At 34.2% G+C, this 14,493-nt stretch overlaps 1 protein-coding gene across 2 annotated transcripts in view; it reads right to left on the bottom strand.

Annotated features, from left to right (window-relative positions):
* DNAH8 (dynein axonemal heavy chain 8) overlaps nucleotides 1-14,493 on the bottom strand; it is a 399,591-nt gene that overhangs the window by 169,234 nt on the left and 215,864 nt on the right. For both annotated transcript variants that reach the window (XM_044672126.1, XM_044672127.1), the window contains exons 48-49: nucleotides 14,168-14,409; nucleotides 13,934-14,074 (exon numbers count right to left, since the gene is read on the bottom strand). In XM_044672126.1, the coding sequence (XP_044528061.1) occupies nucleotides 13,934-14,074; nucleotides 14,168-14,409 (383 nt within the window). The remainder of the gene's footprint in view (nucleotides 1-13,933; nucleotides 14,075-14,167; nucleotides 14,410-14,493) is intronic.

Here is a 14,493-nt window from a genome sequence, read left to right as displayed (position 1 = left end):
TATTTAAAATCCACAACATCAAGATTTCCGGGTTAAGATGGCGGCAGAGTAGAGGCAGGGCGACTTTCTCTCCTTACCAAGGGATATAGAGTACATCCAAAGGACAAGAAAACAAAATCCAGATGAAAAGAAGGGACCTCACAATAGGGCACAGTATTGAAGGTATGTGGGTTTTGGGCACTTCCATGCTATAAGGGGGGGAAATAGCTCCCATCAGAACGCGAGCAGATAAACCCTCCCTCACCCCACCTACAGTACCAGAGTCAGAGGCTGTGCTCCAGAGTTAGAGCAAGTGGGGGGGGGGCACAAAATCTAGCCCCTAGGAAGCTAGCTGGCATTACTAGGAGCTTGCCCCTGAGAGCAGCATGACCTGAGATCCCAGGTGGCTGGAAAACTCAGACCTAACTCCATACAAAGAGAATCAGATTGCCTTACTCAGCCTTCTGTCGGATGAAACATAATGATGCCAATCAAAGCCAATAAAGAAATAAACAAGAAGACCAAGGAAAAAAGCTCAAACACTTGATAACTTCTACACAGAAAAAAACCCAGAAAACAGAGGACAAACAATTAAAGACATCCAAACCTTCCCCAAAAAATGAAAATGGGTCACAAGATCTTGAAGAGTTCAAATCTGAGATTATTAGAAAGATAGAAAAGATCTGGCAAGAAAACAACAGTTTAAAAGGCAGAATATCGCAAATGGAAAGTGAGGCTCAGAAATCAAATGAATTGATAAGCAAACTGAAGACCAGAAATGACTAGCTGGAAGCCTTGAAGAACCAGACAGACCAGATTGAAAAGGAAAACCAGTCTCTAAAGGATAGAGGTGTACAATTAGAAGCCAATGATCTGTCAAGACAGGAAGAACAAACAAAGCAAAGTCAAAAGACTGATAAAATAGAAGGAAACATGAAATACCTCACAGAGAAATTAACAGATCAAGAAAACAGGTCTAGAAGAGACAATCTGAGAATCATTGGTCTTTCTGAAAAAGCAGAAATTAATAGAAATTTGGACTCCATACTAAAAGAAATTATTCAGCAAAACTGCTCTGAAGTTCTACAAGAGGGCAATATAGACATTGAAAGGATCCATAGATTACTCTCTACACTAGACCCTGAAAAGACAACCCCCAGAAACATAATAGCCAAATTTAAGAGCTTCCAAGTAAAAGAAAAAAATATTATAAGAAGCCAGAAAGAGACAATTCAGATATCAAGGGGCACCAATCAGGATCACATAGGACCTGGAAGCCTCCACACTAAAAGACCGTTAGGCTTGGAATATGATATTCATAAAAGGCAAGAGAACTGGGTCTACAACCAAGGATCACCTATCCATCAAAACTGACTATATACTTCCAGGGGAAAGTATGGGCATTCAACAAGATAGATGATTTCCAAGTATTTGCACAGAAAAGACCAGGACTAAATGGAAAGTTTGATATCCAAACACAAAAACCAAGAGAAATGAAAAGGTAAATAAGAAACAGAGGGGAAAGAAAGAAAATTCTTATTCTTAAATTTACCCCTTTAAGGGCCTTAATATGTTTAAATTATTTGTATTCCTATATGGAGAAATGGTATGTGTAATTTTCAAAAACTGAATTCACTATTATAGTAATTAGAAGAATTAGTCATAGGGAGAGGTTGGAGCACTAAATGGTCTAAAATGAGATGGGGAGGGGAAAAAAGAGGGAGAGTGAATAGTAGATGACATCAAGAGAAACTTGAATGAATAAGAAAAATAGGATATTCTATACCACACAAAGAGAGCATGGTAAGGGGAGGGGATGAATACTATTATAAGAAGTAGAGGAAGAGAGCATTAAGAGGTCCTATTTAAACCTTACACTCAGTGTAATTAATCTTGAGAGGGAAGAGTAGCTATATCCATTGGGATATAGAATTGTATCTAACCCTACTGAGAAAGTCAGAAGGGATTATCCAAGGGGAGCAGGGGATTGGGGAGGTCAAAAAAGAGAGTGGAGGAGAGGGGAGAGGGAATTCATTAGGCCTTAAAAAATAAAAAGAGGGGAATAATAAGGGAAGGGGTGGAAAGGGAAGTAAATCAAGGAAGGGGACAAGGGAGACAGGTCTAAAACAAAGCACTGGTTTAAAAGGAAGTAGCATTAAGAAGAAGGGGTAGAACTAGGAGTGGCTACAAAAATGTTGGGGAACACACAACTGATAATTATAACTCTGAATGTGAATGGGATGAACTCAACCATAAAAAGGAAGCAAATAGCAGAGTGGATTAGAAACTAAAATTCTACCATATGTTGTCGACAAGAAACACATATGAGGCAGGTGGACATACACAAGTTTAAGGTCAAGGGCTGGAGCAAAATCTTTTGGGCTTCAAATGAGAAAAAAGGCAGGAGTGGCCATCATGATTTCTGACAAAGCCAAAGTAAAAATGGATATGATTAAAAGAGACAAGAAAGGTAATTACATCCTTATAAAAGGCAGTATAGACAATTAGGAAATAATGGTACTCAACATGTATGCACCAAATGGTACAGCATCCAAATTCCTATAGTAGAAACTGGCAGAGCTCAAGAAGGAAATAGATAGTAAAACCATACTAGTGGGAGATCTAAATATTCCTCTTTCAGATCTAGATAAATCAAACCGAAAAATAAATAAGAAAGAGATAAGAGAGGTAAATGAAATTCTAGAAAAATTAGATTTAATAGATATGTGGAGAAAAATAAATACGGACAAAAAGGAATACACTTTCTTTTCAGCTGCACATGGTACATTCACAAAGATTGACCATGTAATAGGGCATAGAAACATTGCAAACAAATGCAAAAGAGCAGAAATAATAAATGTAACCTTCTCAGACCATAATGCAATAAAAATAATAATTAGTAAGGGTACCTGGACAGGCAAATCAAAAACTAAATAGGAAATTAAATAATATGATTCTCCAAAACCAGTTAGTTAAAGAAGAAATCATAGAAATAATCAATAATTTCATTGAAGAAAATGACAATGATGAGACATCCTAACAAACTCTGTGAGTACTCATTGGGAACTTTATATACTTGAATGTATATATTAACAAATTAGGGAGGGCAGAGATCAATGAATTGGGCATGCAAATTAAAAAACTAGAAAGGGAACAAATTAAAAATCCCCAGCTAAACACCAAATTGGAGATTATAAAAATTAAAGGAGAAATCAATAAAATTGAAAGTAAAAGAACTATTGAATAAATAAATAAGAATAGAAGCTGGTACTTTGAAAAAACAGATAAAATAGACAAAGTACTGGTCCATCTAATTAATAAAAGGAAATTAGAAAATCAAATCATCAGTATTAAAGATGAAAAGGGAGACCTTACCTCTAATGAAGAGGAAATCAAGGCAATCATTAAAAATATTTTGCACAATTATATAGCAATAAATATAGCAATCTAGGTGATATGGATGAATATTTACAAAAATACAAATTGTCTAGATTAACAGGGGAAGAAATAGAATACTTAAATAATTCCATATCAGAAAAAGAAATTGAACAAGCCATCAAAGAACTCCCAAAGAAAAAATCCCCAGGACCAGAGGGATTCACAAGTGAATTTTATCAAACCTTTAAAAAATGACTAATTCCAAAACTATACAAACTATTTGACATAATAAGTAAACTCCTTTTATGATATAAATATGGTACTGATCCCAAAGTCAGGTAGATCAAAAACAGAGAAAGAAAACTACAGACCAATTTCCTTATTGAACATAGATGCAAAAATCTTAAACAGAATACTAGCAAAGAGACTATAGCAAGTGATCACAAGGGTTTTTCATTATGATCAGGTAGGATTTATAGCAGGAATGCAAGGATGGTTCAACATGAGGAAAACCATTCAAATAATTGACCATATCAACAAGCAAACCAACAAAAACCACATGATTATCTGAATAGATGCTGAAAAAGCCTTTGACAAAATACAACATCCATTCCTATTGAAAACATTAGAAAGTATAGGAATAGAAGGACCTTTCCTAAAAATAATAAAAAGTATATATCTAAAACCATCAACAAGCATCACATGCAATGGGGATAAATTAGAAGCCTTCCCAATAAGATCAGGAGTGAAACAAAGATGCCCACTATTACCTCTATTATTTAACATTGTACTAGAAACACTAGCAGTAGCAATTAGAGAAGAAAAAGAAATTGAAGGTATCAAAGTGGGCAAGGAGGAGACTAAGCTATCACTCTTTGCAGATGATATGATGGTCTACTTAAAAAATCCTAGAGAAATCAACTAAGAAGCTTGTAGAAATAATCAACAACTTTAGCAAAGTTGCAGGATACAAAATAAATGTACATAAATCATCAGAATTTCTATATATTTCCAACACATCACAGCAGCAAGAGGTAGAAAGAAACACCATTTAAAATCACCCCAGACAATATAAAATACTTAGGAATCTATCTACCAAAACAAACACAGCAATTATACGAAAACAACTACAAAACACTTCCCAAACAATTAAAACTAGACCTAAACAATTGGAAAAACATTGATTGCTCATGAGTAGGACGAGTTAACATAATAAAAATGACCATTCTACCCAAATTAATTTACTTATTTAGTACCATGCCTATCAAACTACCAAAAAACTTTTTTATTGAATTAGAAAAAACTATAAGAAAGTTCATTTGGAAGAACAAAAGATCAAGAATATCAAGGGAGATAATGAAAAAAAAACACGAAGGAAGGTGGCCTAGCAGTACCAGATGTTAAACTATATTATAAAGCAGCAGTCATCAAAACAATATGGTACTGGCTAAGAGACATAAGGGAGGATCAGTGGAATAGACTTGGGGTAAATGATACCAGCAAGACAGTGTATGAAAAACCCAAAGAGCCCAAATTTTGGGACAAAAATCCACTATTTGACAAAAATTGCTGGGAAAACTGGAAAACAATATGGGAGAGATTAGGTTTAGATCAACATCTCACACCCTACCCCAAGATAAATTCAGAATGGATGAATGACTTGAATATAAAGAAGGAAAGTATAAGAAAATTAGGTGAACATAGAATAGTATACCTCTCAGATCTATGGGAAAGGGAAGATTTTAAAACCAAGCAAGAGTTAGAAGAAATTACAAATTGTAAAATAAACAATTTTGATTATATTAAATTAAAAAGTTTTTGCACAAACAGAAACAATGCAACCAAAATCAGAACTCAAAACAACAAACTGGGAAAAAATCTTTATAACAAAAAACTCTGACAGAGGTCTACTTATTCAAAAATACAAGGAGTTAAACCAATTGTATAAAAAATCAAGGAATTCCCCAATTGATAAATGGGCAAGAGACATGAATAGGCAATTTTCAGATAAAGAAATCAAAAGTATCGATAAGCACATGAGAAAGTGCTCTAAATCTCTAATAATTAGAGAAATGCAAATCGAAACAACTCTGAGGTATCACCTCACACCTAGCAGAATGGCTAAAATGAAAGAAGGGGAGAGTAATGAATGCTGGAGGGGATGTGGCAAAACTGGGACATTAATGCATTGCTGGTGGAGTTGTGAACTGATCCAACCATTCTGGCTGGCAATATGGAACTATGCTCAAAGGGCTATAAAAGAATGCCCTTTGATCCAGCCATAGCATTGTTGGGTTTATACCCCAAAGAGATCATAGATAAACAGACTTGTACGAAAATAATTATAGCTGCGCTTTTTGTGGTGGCAAAAAACTGGAAAACAAAGGGATGCCCTTCAATTGGGGAGTGGCTAAACAGATTGTGGTATATGTTGGTGATGGAATACTATTTTGCTCAAAGGAATAATAAACTAGAGGAATTCCATGTGAACTGGAAAGACCTCCAGGAGTTGATGCAGAGTGAAAGGAACAGGGACAGAAGAACACTGTAAACAGAGACTGATACACTGTGGTAAAATCGAATGTAATGGACTTCTATACTGGCAGCAAAGCAATGACCCAGGACAATTCTGAGGGATTTATGGAAAAAACGCTACCCACATTCAGAGGAAGAACTGTAGGAGTGAAAACATAGAAGAAAAACAACTGCTTGAACACATGGGTTGATGCGGACATGGTTGGGGATGTAGACACTAAATGACCACACCAAATAAGTCTTGATTGATCACACATGTTAAAAGCAGTGAAAATGTGCGTTGAATATAGGGGGGCTTAAGGGGCGTGAAGGGGAAAGTAAAAACAAGAATCATGTAACCATGGAAAATGTTTCTAAAAAAATAAAATATTAAAAAATAAAATAAAATCCACAACATCTAACAAAGAAGAACCAAATATTAACAAACAAGAAACAGGACATGATTTTTTATGTCCTTTTTCGTGTTTGTCTGAAGTTCTGTTATCTTTGGTTTTATTTTTATTCTTTTTTCAAACTCAAGAAAAGTAAATTTTGAAGAAAATTTAATGTTTTATAAGTCATATTTTCTTTACTTTAAATATTTTATCTTTTCAGATATATAGTATAGGATAAACTTTTAAACTATGATAATAATATAAATTTATACATCTTGAGTTGTTTTTTATTTTAATAAGAAATATATTTAAACCACAAGATTTGACTAGTAATTTATCCTTACTGAGAGACAAAGATTGCATTTACAGCTACATGTAACAGCTAAATACAAAAAAATTCTAAAATTGTCCTTGATTTTACAATGATAAAAGAAAAAGATTAATATTATCCAATCAGATAAGGTATTCAAGGATTTTTTTGTAGTGGTGGTATTGTTAAAGAGTGAGAGCAAAATAGGTTCCTGGAATATAAGATAAAAGTTGAAGAAGCATGCCACCAACAGAGAAACAAGACCAGTTTTTTCCCCTCCTCATCTCTATTTGATGTTGATCAAAAAAATACCATCAACCAATTAGTTAAAAACATGCATTATGCCTGTTTACATATACCAGCTACTTTATGTATAATGAGGTACAACTTGAGTTTTTAAACAAAAAATTTCTAAAAAAATTTTTTATATGCTGATGTAAGTTGATAGCTGTGTACTTTGCAAATCAGTGCTAAAATCACATATTTTTATTATTTTGCTATATCTTTAACCTAGTACTATGTTCAAAAGACTGTATTAGACAAATAAAATAAAGTACTGGTCAATCTAATAAAAAAAGGAAAGAAGAAAACCAAATTAACAGTGTCAAAGATGAAAAGGGAGACCTCACCTCTAATGAAGAGGAAATTAAGGGAATCATTAAAAACTATTTTGCCCAACTATATGGCAATAAATACGGCAATCTACGTGATATGGATGAATATTTAAAAATATAAATTGCTTAGATTAACAGAAGAAGAAATAGAATAAATAATATCATAAAAAGAAATTGAATAAGTCATCAGAGAACTCCCTAAAAAAAAAGATGGCTCCACAAGTGAATTCTATCAAACCTTCAAAGAGCAACTAATCCCAATACTATACAAACTATTTGACATAATAAACAAAGAAGGAGTTCTACCAAATTCCTCTTATGACACTAATATTGTACTGATTTCAAAGCCAGGTAGATCAAAAACAGAGAAAGGAAACTACAGGCCAAACTCCTTAATGAACATAGATGCAAAAATCTTAAATAAAATACTAGCATAAACACTCCAGCAAGTGATCACAAGGGTTATTCATTATGATCAGGTGGGAATTATGCCAGGAATGCAAGGATGCTTCAATATTAGGAAAACCATTCATATAATTGACCACATCAACAAGCAAACCAACAAAAATAACATGATTATCTCAATAGATGCTGAAAAAGCCTTTGACAAAATATAACACCCATTCCTACTGAAAATACTAGAAAGTATAGGAATAGAAGGGCCTTTCCTAAAATATATTTATAAAACCATCAACAAGCATCATTTGCAATGGGGTTAAATTAGAAGCCTTCCCAATAAGATTAGCAGTGAAACAAGGATGCCCATTATCTCCTCTATTATTTAACACTGTACTAGAAACAGTAGCAGTAGCAATTAGAGAAGAAAAAGACATTGAAGGTATTAAAATGGGCAATGAGGAGACCAAACTCTCAGTCTTTGCAGAGGATATGATGGTCTACTTAAAGAATCCTAGAGAATCAAACTAAAAAGCTAGTGGAAATAATCAACAACTTTAGCAAAGTTGTAGGATACAAAATAAATGCACATAAATCATCAGTATTTCTATATATTTCCAACACATTTCAGCAGCAAGTGTTAGAAAGAGAAATTCCATTTAAAATCACCCTAGAGCCTAGACAATATAAAATACTTAGGAATCTATCTGCCAAGACAAACACAGGAATTATACAAACACAACTCCAAAACACTTTCTACACAATTAAAACTAAATCTAAACAATTGGAAAAACATTAATTTTTTAGGGTAGGACAAGCTAATATGATAAAAATGACGATCCTACCCAATTTAATTTATTTATTTAGTGCCATACCTATCAAACTACCAAGAAACTTTTTTATTGAATTAGAAAAAAAAAACTATAACAAAGTTCATTTGGAAGAACAAAAGATCAAGAATATCAATGGAAATAATAAAAAAACATGAAGGAAGGTTGCCTAGCAGTACCAGGTATTAAATTACACTATAAAGCAGTGGTAATCAAAATGATATGGTACTGGCTAAGAGACAGAAGGGAGGATCAGTGGAATAGACTTGGTGTAAATGACCTCTGCAAGACAGTCTATGATAAACCCAAAGAGCCCAAATTTTGGGACAAAAATCCACTATTTGACAAAAACTGCTGGGAAAATTGGAAAACAGCATGGGAGAGATTGGGTTTAGATCAACATCTCACACCCTACACCAAGATAAATTCAGAATGGGTGAATGACTTGAATATAAAGAGGTAAACTATAAGTAAATTAGGTGAACACAGAATAATATACTTGTCAGATCTTTGGGAAAGATTTTAAAACTAAGCAAAAGTTAGAAAAAATTGCAAAATGTAAAATTAATAATTTTATTACATTAAATTAAAAAGGTTTTGTAAAAACGAAACCAATACAATCAAAATTAGAAGGAAAGCAACAAATTGGGAAAAAATCTTTATAACAAAAAATTCTGACACAGGTCTAATTACTCAAACATGTAGGGAGCTAAATCAATTGTACAAAAAATCAAGACATTCCCCAATTGATAAATGGGCAAGGCACATGAATAGGCAATTTTCAGATAAAGAAATCAAAACTATCAATAAGCACATGAAAAAGTGTTCTAAATCTCTTATAATTAGAGAAATACAAATCAAAACAACTCTGAGGTATCACTTAACACCTAGCAGATTGCCCAAAATGACAACAAAGTAAAGTAATAAATGTTGAAGCAGATGTGACAAAATTGGAACATTAATGCATTGCTGGTGAAGTTGTAAATTGATCCAACCATTCTGGATGGCAATTTGGAACTATACCCAAAGGCCTTTAAAAGACTGTCTGCCCTTTGATCCAGCCATACCACTGCTGGTTTTATACCCCAAAGAGATCATAGGGAAAAAGACTTGTACAAAAATGTTTATAGCCCTGATGTTCGTAGTGGCAAAAAAATGGAAAATGAAGGGATGTCCTTCAGTTAGGGAATGGCTGAACAAATTGTGGTATCTGTTGGTGATGGAATACTATTGTGCTTAAAGGAATAATGAACTGGAGGAATTCCATGTGAACTAGAAAGATCTCCAGGAATTTATGCAGAGTGAAAGGAGCAGAGCCAGAAGAACATTGTACACAGAGACTGACATACTGTGGCACAATTGATTGTAATGGACTAGCAGCAATGCAATGATCCAGGACAATTCTGAGGAACTTATGAGAAAGATCGCTATCCACATCCAGAGGAAGAACTGTAGGAGTAGAAATGCAGAAGAAAAACATATGATTGATCATGTAATTTGATAGGAATATGTTTAGGGTTTTGATGTTAAAAGATCACTCTACTGCAAATATGAATAACATGGAAATAGGTTTTGCACAATTATTCCTGTATAACCCAGTGGAATTGCTTGTCAGCTACTGGTGGGGTTGGAGAAGAGGGAAAAAACATGGATCATGTAATCATGGAAAAATATTCTAAATTAATTAATTTAAATAAAATGTTTCAATTTTAAAAAAAGAGACTGTGTTAGATATTAGGGATACAAAGACAAATGAAACACTTTCTACATTCAGGCAGCTTATGTTCTAGTAAAAGGATGCAACATGCATTCAGATGAGTATAATTCAATAATATGAGGAGGGAGGAATCACTAGGAACTTGGATCAATGATAATTTCACTGAGCAGGTAGCACTTAAAGTTAGTCTTGAAGGCAATGAAGGATTCTAACAGAGGGACATGAGGATGGCTTTCATTCTCAGTATGGAATGTTTGAGAGAAAGGAATAAAGTTGGAAGAAGAGATGTCAATTTTGTCTAGGAAGTAGAATGCATTAAAAAGAAAAGTTCTAAAATAACATTGGTTGAGGCCAGAATGCTTCATGCAGTGATGGGCAAACTTTTTAAAGAGGGGGCCAAAGGAAAGGAAATGCTCATCTGTCAGTCTGTTTCTAAGGCAACTCTTTCAAAGTTTCATTGTATTGTATCCTACTCATTGTATTCATCAGATTAGGAATAATGTTGTGCAGCTGGATACAACATTTCAGGTGGCCACATCTGGCCCGAGGGTTGTAATTTGCCCATCACTGGTTAGTGCATTAAATTCCAGGCTAAGGAGTTTATATTTTACTCTCTAAGTAATGGGAAGCTGCTAAAAACTTTTAAGAGTGGGGTGGCATTCTAAGATCTATCCCTTAGAAAAATTATCTTAAACTCCTGAAATATATATCCAAATTAAAACTCCCAGGAATATTATAGCCAAATTCCTGAGCTCCCAAGTGAAGAAGAATATATTGCAAATGGCCAAAAAGAAACAATTCAAATATCATGGAGTCAAGTCAGGATAAACATGATTTAGCAGCATGCACATTGAAGGATTGAAGGGTCTAGAACAGGGGTCTGCAACCTTTTTGGCCTTGAGAGCCATAAATGCCACATTTTTTAAAATGTAATTTCGTGAGGGCCATACAATATGGTTAACTCTGAATACAAGTAAATATGTGCATTTTATTTAAGAACAACACTTTTAAAGTACAATAAGTCTCTGAACTATTTTTAATAATGTTATTATGTGCTAACCAATGATGAATAAAGTACATTAATGTGACTTCTGGTGCTGCATGGTTTTGCTGATTATTAATCAAAATTATTTTGATTATTAATCAAAAAATAAAACTTAATGGGGCACTATAGTACTGATATAACTGCACACATACATATAAAACTCCTCTACACTAAGAAAATTGCTGAAATAAAGAGAGAAAATTCAGGGAAGAATACTTTTTCCTCTCCCTCTCTCAAGTCAGGCAACAGCAGAAGAAAAAGCTGCCGGCCTGCTGGTTAAGCCATTTGGCTACATAAATTAAGTAGGAGATCAGGAGATTACAGAAAATAACATGATTTGTGTGCAGGCATTAGTAAGAAGTGGGGGAGGAGGTTACCTTTTCATGGAAAACTGGTCAGGACACATCACACATTTCCTGGTACAGGTGTTTATCAGTGCTGCCTACTCAATCAATCTGTATCAAAAGAAGCAACTACTGGGGAGAAATGCTTCTCACTAATGAAGCATATGTAAAGATGTAATCTAACTATAGTTCCCCTTTAGGAGCAGGTAGAAAAGTTAAAAACAATAACAATCCCACAAATAGGGAGTGCAGACACCATGAATGCACTGAGATAAAGCCATGTAAATCAGATGCAGAGGGGTAGAGAATGTAGACAAATGTGATCAGTCACTATACAGAACCCCAAGATGTCAGTAACAGGTGTGGAAAGAGTAAAAGGAGGGCAGGAGGAGGAACACACAGCACACCTACCAAGCCGAACTAAAGACCAGGATTTGTCTCACGTGGCAATATCAATAAGGAAGGCCTTCTATCTTAGAAGATAGGCGTGGTACTGAAAGGATCACGTGATGTAACATGTGACGCACGATGTCATGCGTAAACTGTTAGTTACTATGCCGCGGTTGACTTTATGGTTCCTGCAGAAAGAGCCATATCTGGCCCTCAAAAGAGCCAGATATGGCTCGAGAGCCATACATTGCCGACCCCTGGTCTAGAATATGATATTCTGGAGGCCAAAGGAGCTAGAATTACAACCAAGAATCACCTACCCAGCAAAAAGTGAATATAATCCTTCAGGGGAAAAATGGATATTCAATGAAATAGAGCACTTTCAAGCATTCCTGATTAAAAAAAAACAGAGCTAAATAGAAAATGTGATTTTCAAAGATAAGACAAAGGAGAAGTATAAAAAGGTAAATAGGAATGAGAAATCATAAGGGAAAAGATAAACTTTATAACTCTGCATGGGAAGATGATACTTGTTATCTCCTAAAAATCATTATTAGGGCAGTTAGAAAGAGAGGACATAAAGAAGAGGGCATGGATGTGAGCTGAATATAATGAAGCTTAAAAAAGTAAAATTAAGGGATGAGAAAGAGGAATGACTTGGAGGAAGGAGAAGGGAGAAGTAGAATTGGTTAAATTATCTCACAAAAAGGTGTGAAAGAGCTTTTACAATAGAGAGGAAGATGGGGAGGTAAAAAGGGGAGAACTTGGTTTTTATTCTCATTGGAACTGGCTCAAAGAGGAAATAACATAGACACTCATTTGGGTATAGAAATCTCTTACCCTATAGGAAAGTAGGAAGTGAAAGGGATAAGGCAGAGCAGGGGCACTGACAGGGAGGGTGGATTGCAGAAGGTAGTGGGTCAGAAGCAAAACATTTTTGAGCAGGAATAGGATGAAAGGAGAGAGGGTATAGTAAATGGGAAAATAGGATAGAGGGAAGTACACATAACTATAAAAAGTTTACAAACTTCTCTAGGCCTCATTTCTCAAATACATAGACAAATGAGTCAAATGTGTAAGAAAACAAGTCTTTCTCCAACTGATAAATGTTCAAAGGATATGGCAAAGTAATCAGAGCTATTTACAGTCGTGTGAATGAACATGAAAAACATGAAAAATGCTTTGAATTGTTATTTTTAAAAAATCCTTAGCTTATATCTTAGAATCAATACAGTGTATTAGTTCCAAGGCTCTCTTCTCAGATAGTTGAGTTTGATGGGGGCAGGGTACTTTGAATTTCCTTTAATTACATTATATTTATTTGTAATTATTCTTTTTATATTCCTACATATGAACTTGTTTTCCCCTTAGAATTATTTCTTGAAAATAGAGATTGTTTCACTCATTATACAGGTATCCGTTCCACATTGCATGGGTTAGGGATGTGGCATCCCCATGATCTTGAAAATCCACTTAAAATTTTTTGGCCCTTCCTTTGTACCAGAGAAGATGTAGAATTTTTTTTTTCTTTTATGGGATGCTTACAGTATCTTATTGTAAAATTTGGGTTGAGTATTTTGACACAGACTATAGGTAGATCAATGTTAAGTAAAAATACTGTACAAAAAAGAAATTTAAAAATATGAAATGTGAATTTTTACAAAAATGAAACATTTGAGGAGAATAATACTGAACATACTATACAGTAATATTATACAAAGCAATTTATACATTTTATGTATTTATGAATTACTAAACTTCTTAAGATATCTACAGTTCTAACCTTTATGTGTCTTCTACTAGCTATAGCATTCTTTTCACAAACTTTAACTTTTTACTTATTTTAATTTTAAAAGAAAAATTGTGAACATTTAGGTATTAAAAGATAAAATATGCTAATATTATATGGGCTAAAACAATGTTTAATCTGTTCAAGATTTTAAGTAATGAGTTATGAAAGATGATCTAAATAACCCAATAACTTACAATCTAAATAATCCAAGTATCTACAAATATCCTACCTGCATAATGTAGTTACACTCTAAGAGTTGCATTTTTGGTTGAAGATTTAGGCTCATATAGATATATGTGTCTTCAAACACTTTGTCGTACAGAGCAAGTAATATACCGGCTTCCTGTGTACTGCGCTTTTTTAGCCATGCCTGTTAACAGAAAATTTCAAGACCTGTTTATTGAGAGAGAAAACTTCACCCTCTCCAAAACCCAAGATACATTTGTATATCTGTCATCCACACCTGTAATATTGGCCTCCATGAAAGAGCAGAACTACTGATGTAAACCATACCCATCCTAGAAACAGTGGCAGGAGAGGCATTCTCAATGTTGTGCACTTCAAACAACAGTTTACAACTAGGAGCCATGGGGATTCTATCCCCATTGGCTAACGTGAGAGTTTTATTGTCATCCAACACAGAATTCAAGTTCTCAATCCAAATGGCATCAACAGGTCCATCTAAAACCAAGAAGATATTTTCACCTGCAAATAAAGTTGAAAAATACTGTTGAAAAAAACCAATATACTATGTGTTTAAACAAAGAAATTTCTAGGGAGAGGGCACCC

Source organism: Gracilinanus agilis, chromosome 4 (genome assembly GCF_016433145.1).
Source record: "Gracilinanus agilis isolate LMUSP501 chromosome 4, AgileGrace, whole genome shotgun sequence".
In the NCBI taxonomy this organism is placed as follows: Eukaryota; Metazoa; Chordata; class Mammalia; order Didelphimorphia; family Didelphidae; genus Gracilinanus; species Gracilinanus agilis.
This window is presented reverse-complemented; position numbering and strand designations above follow the sequence as displayed.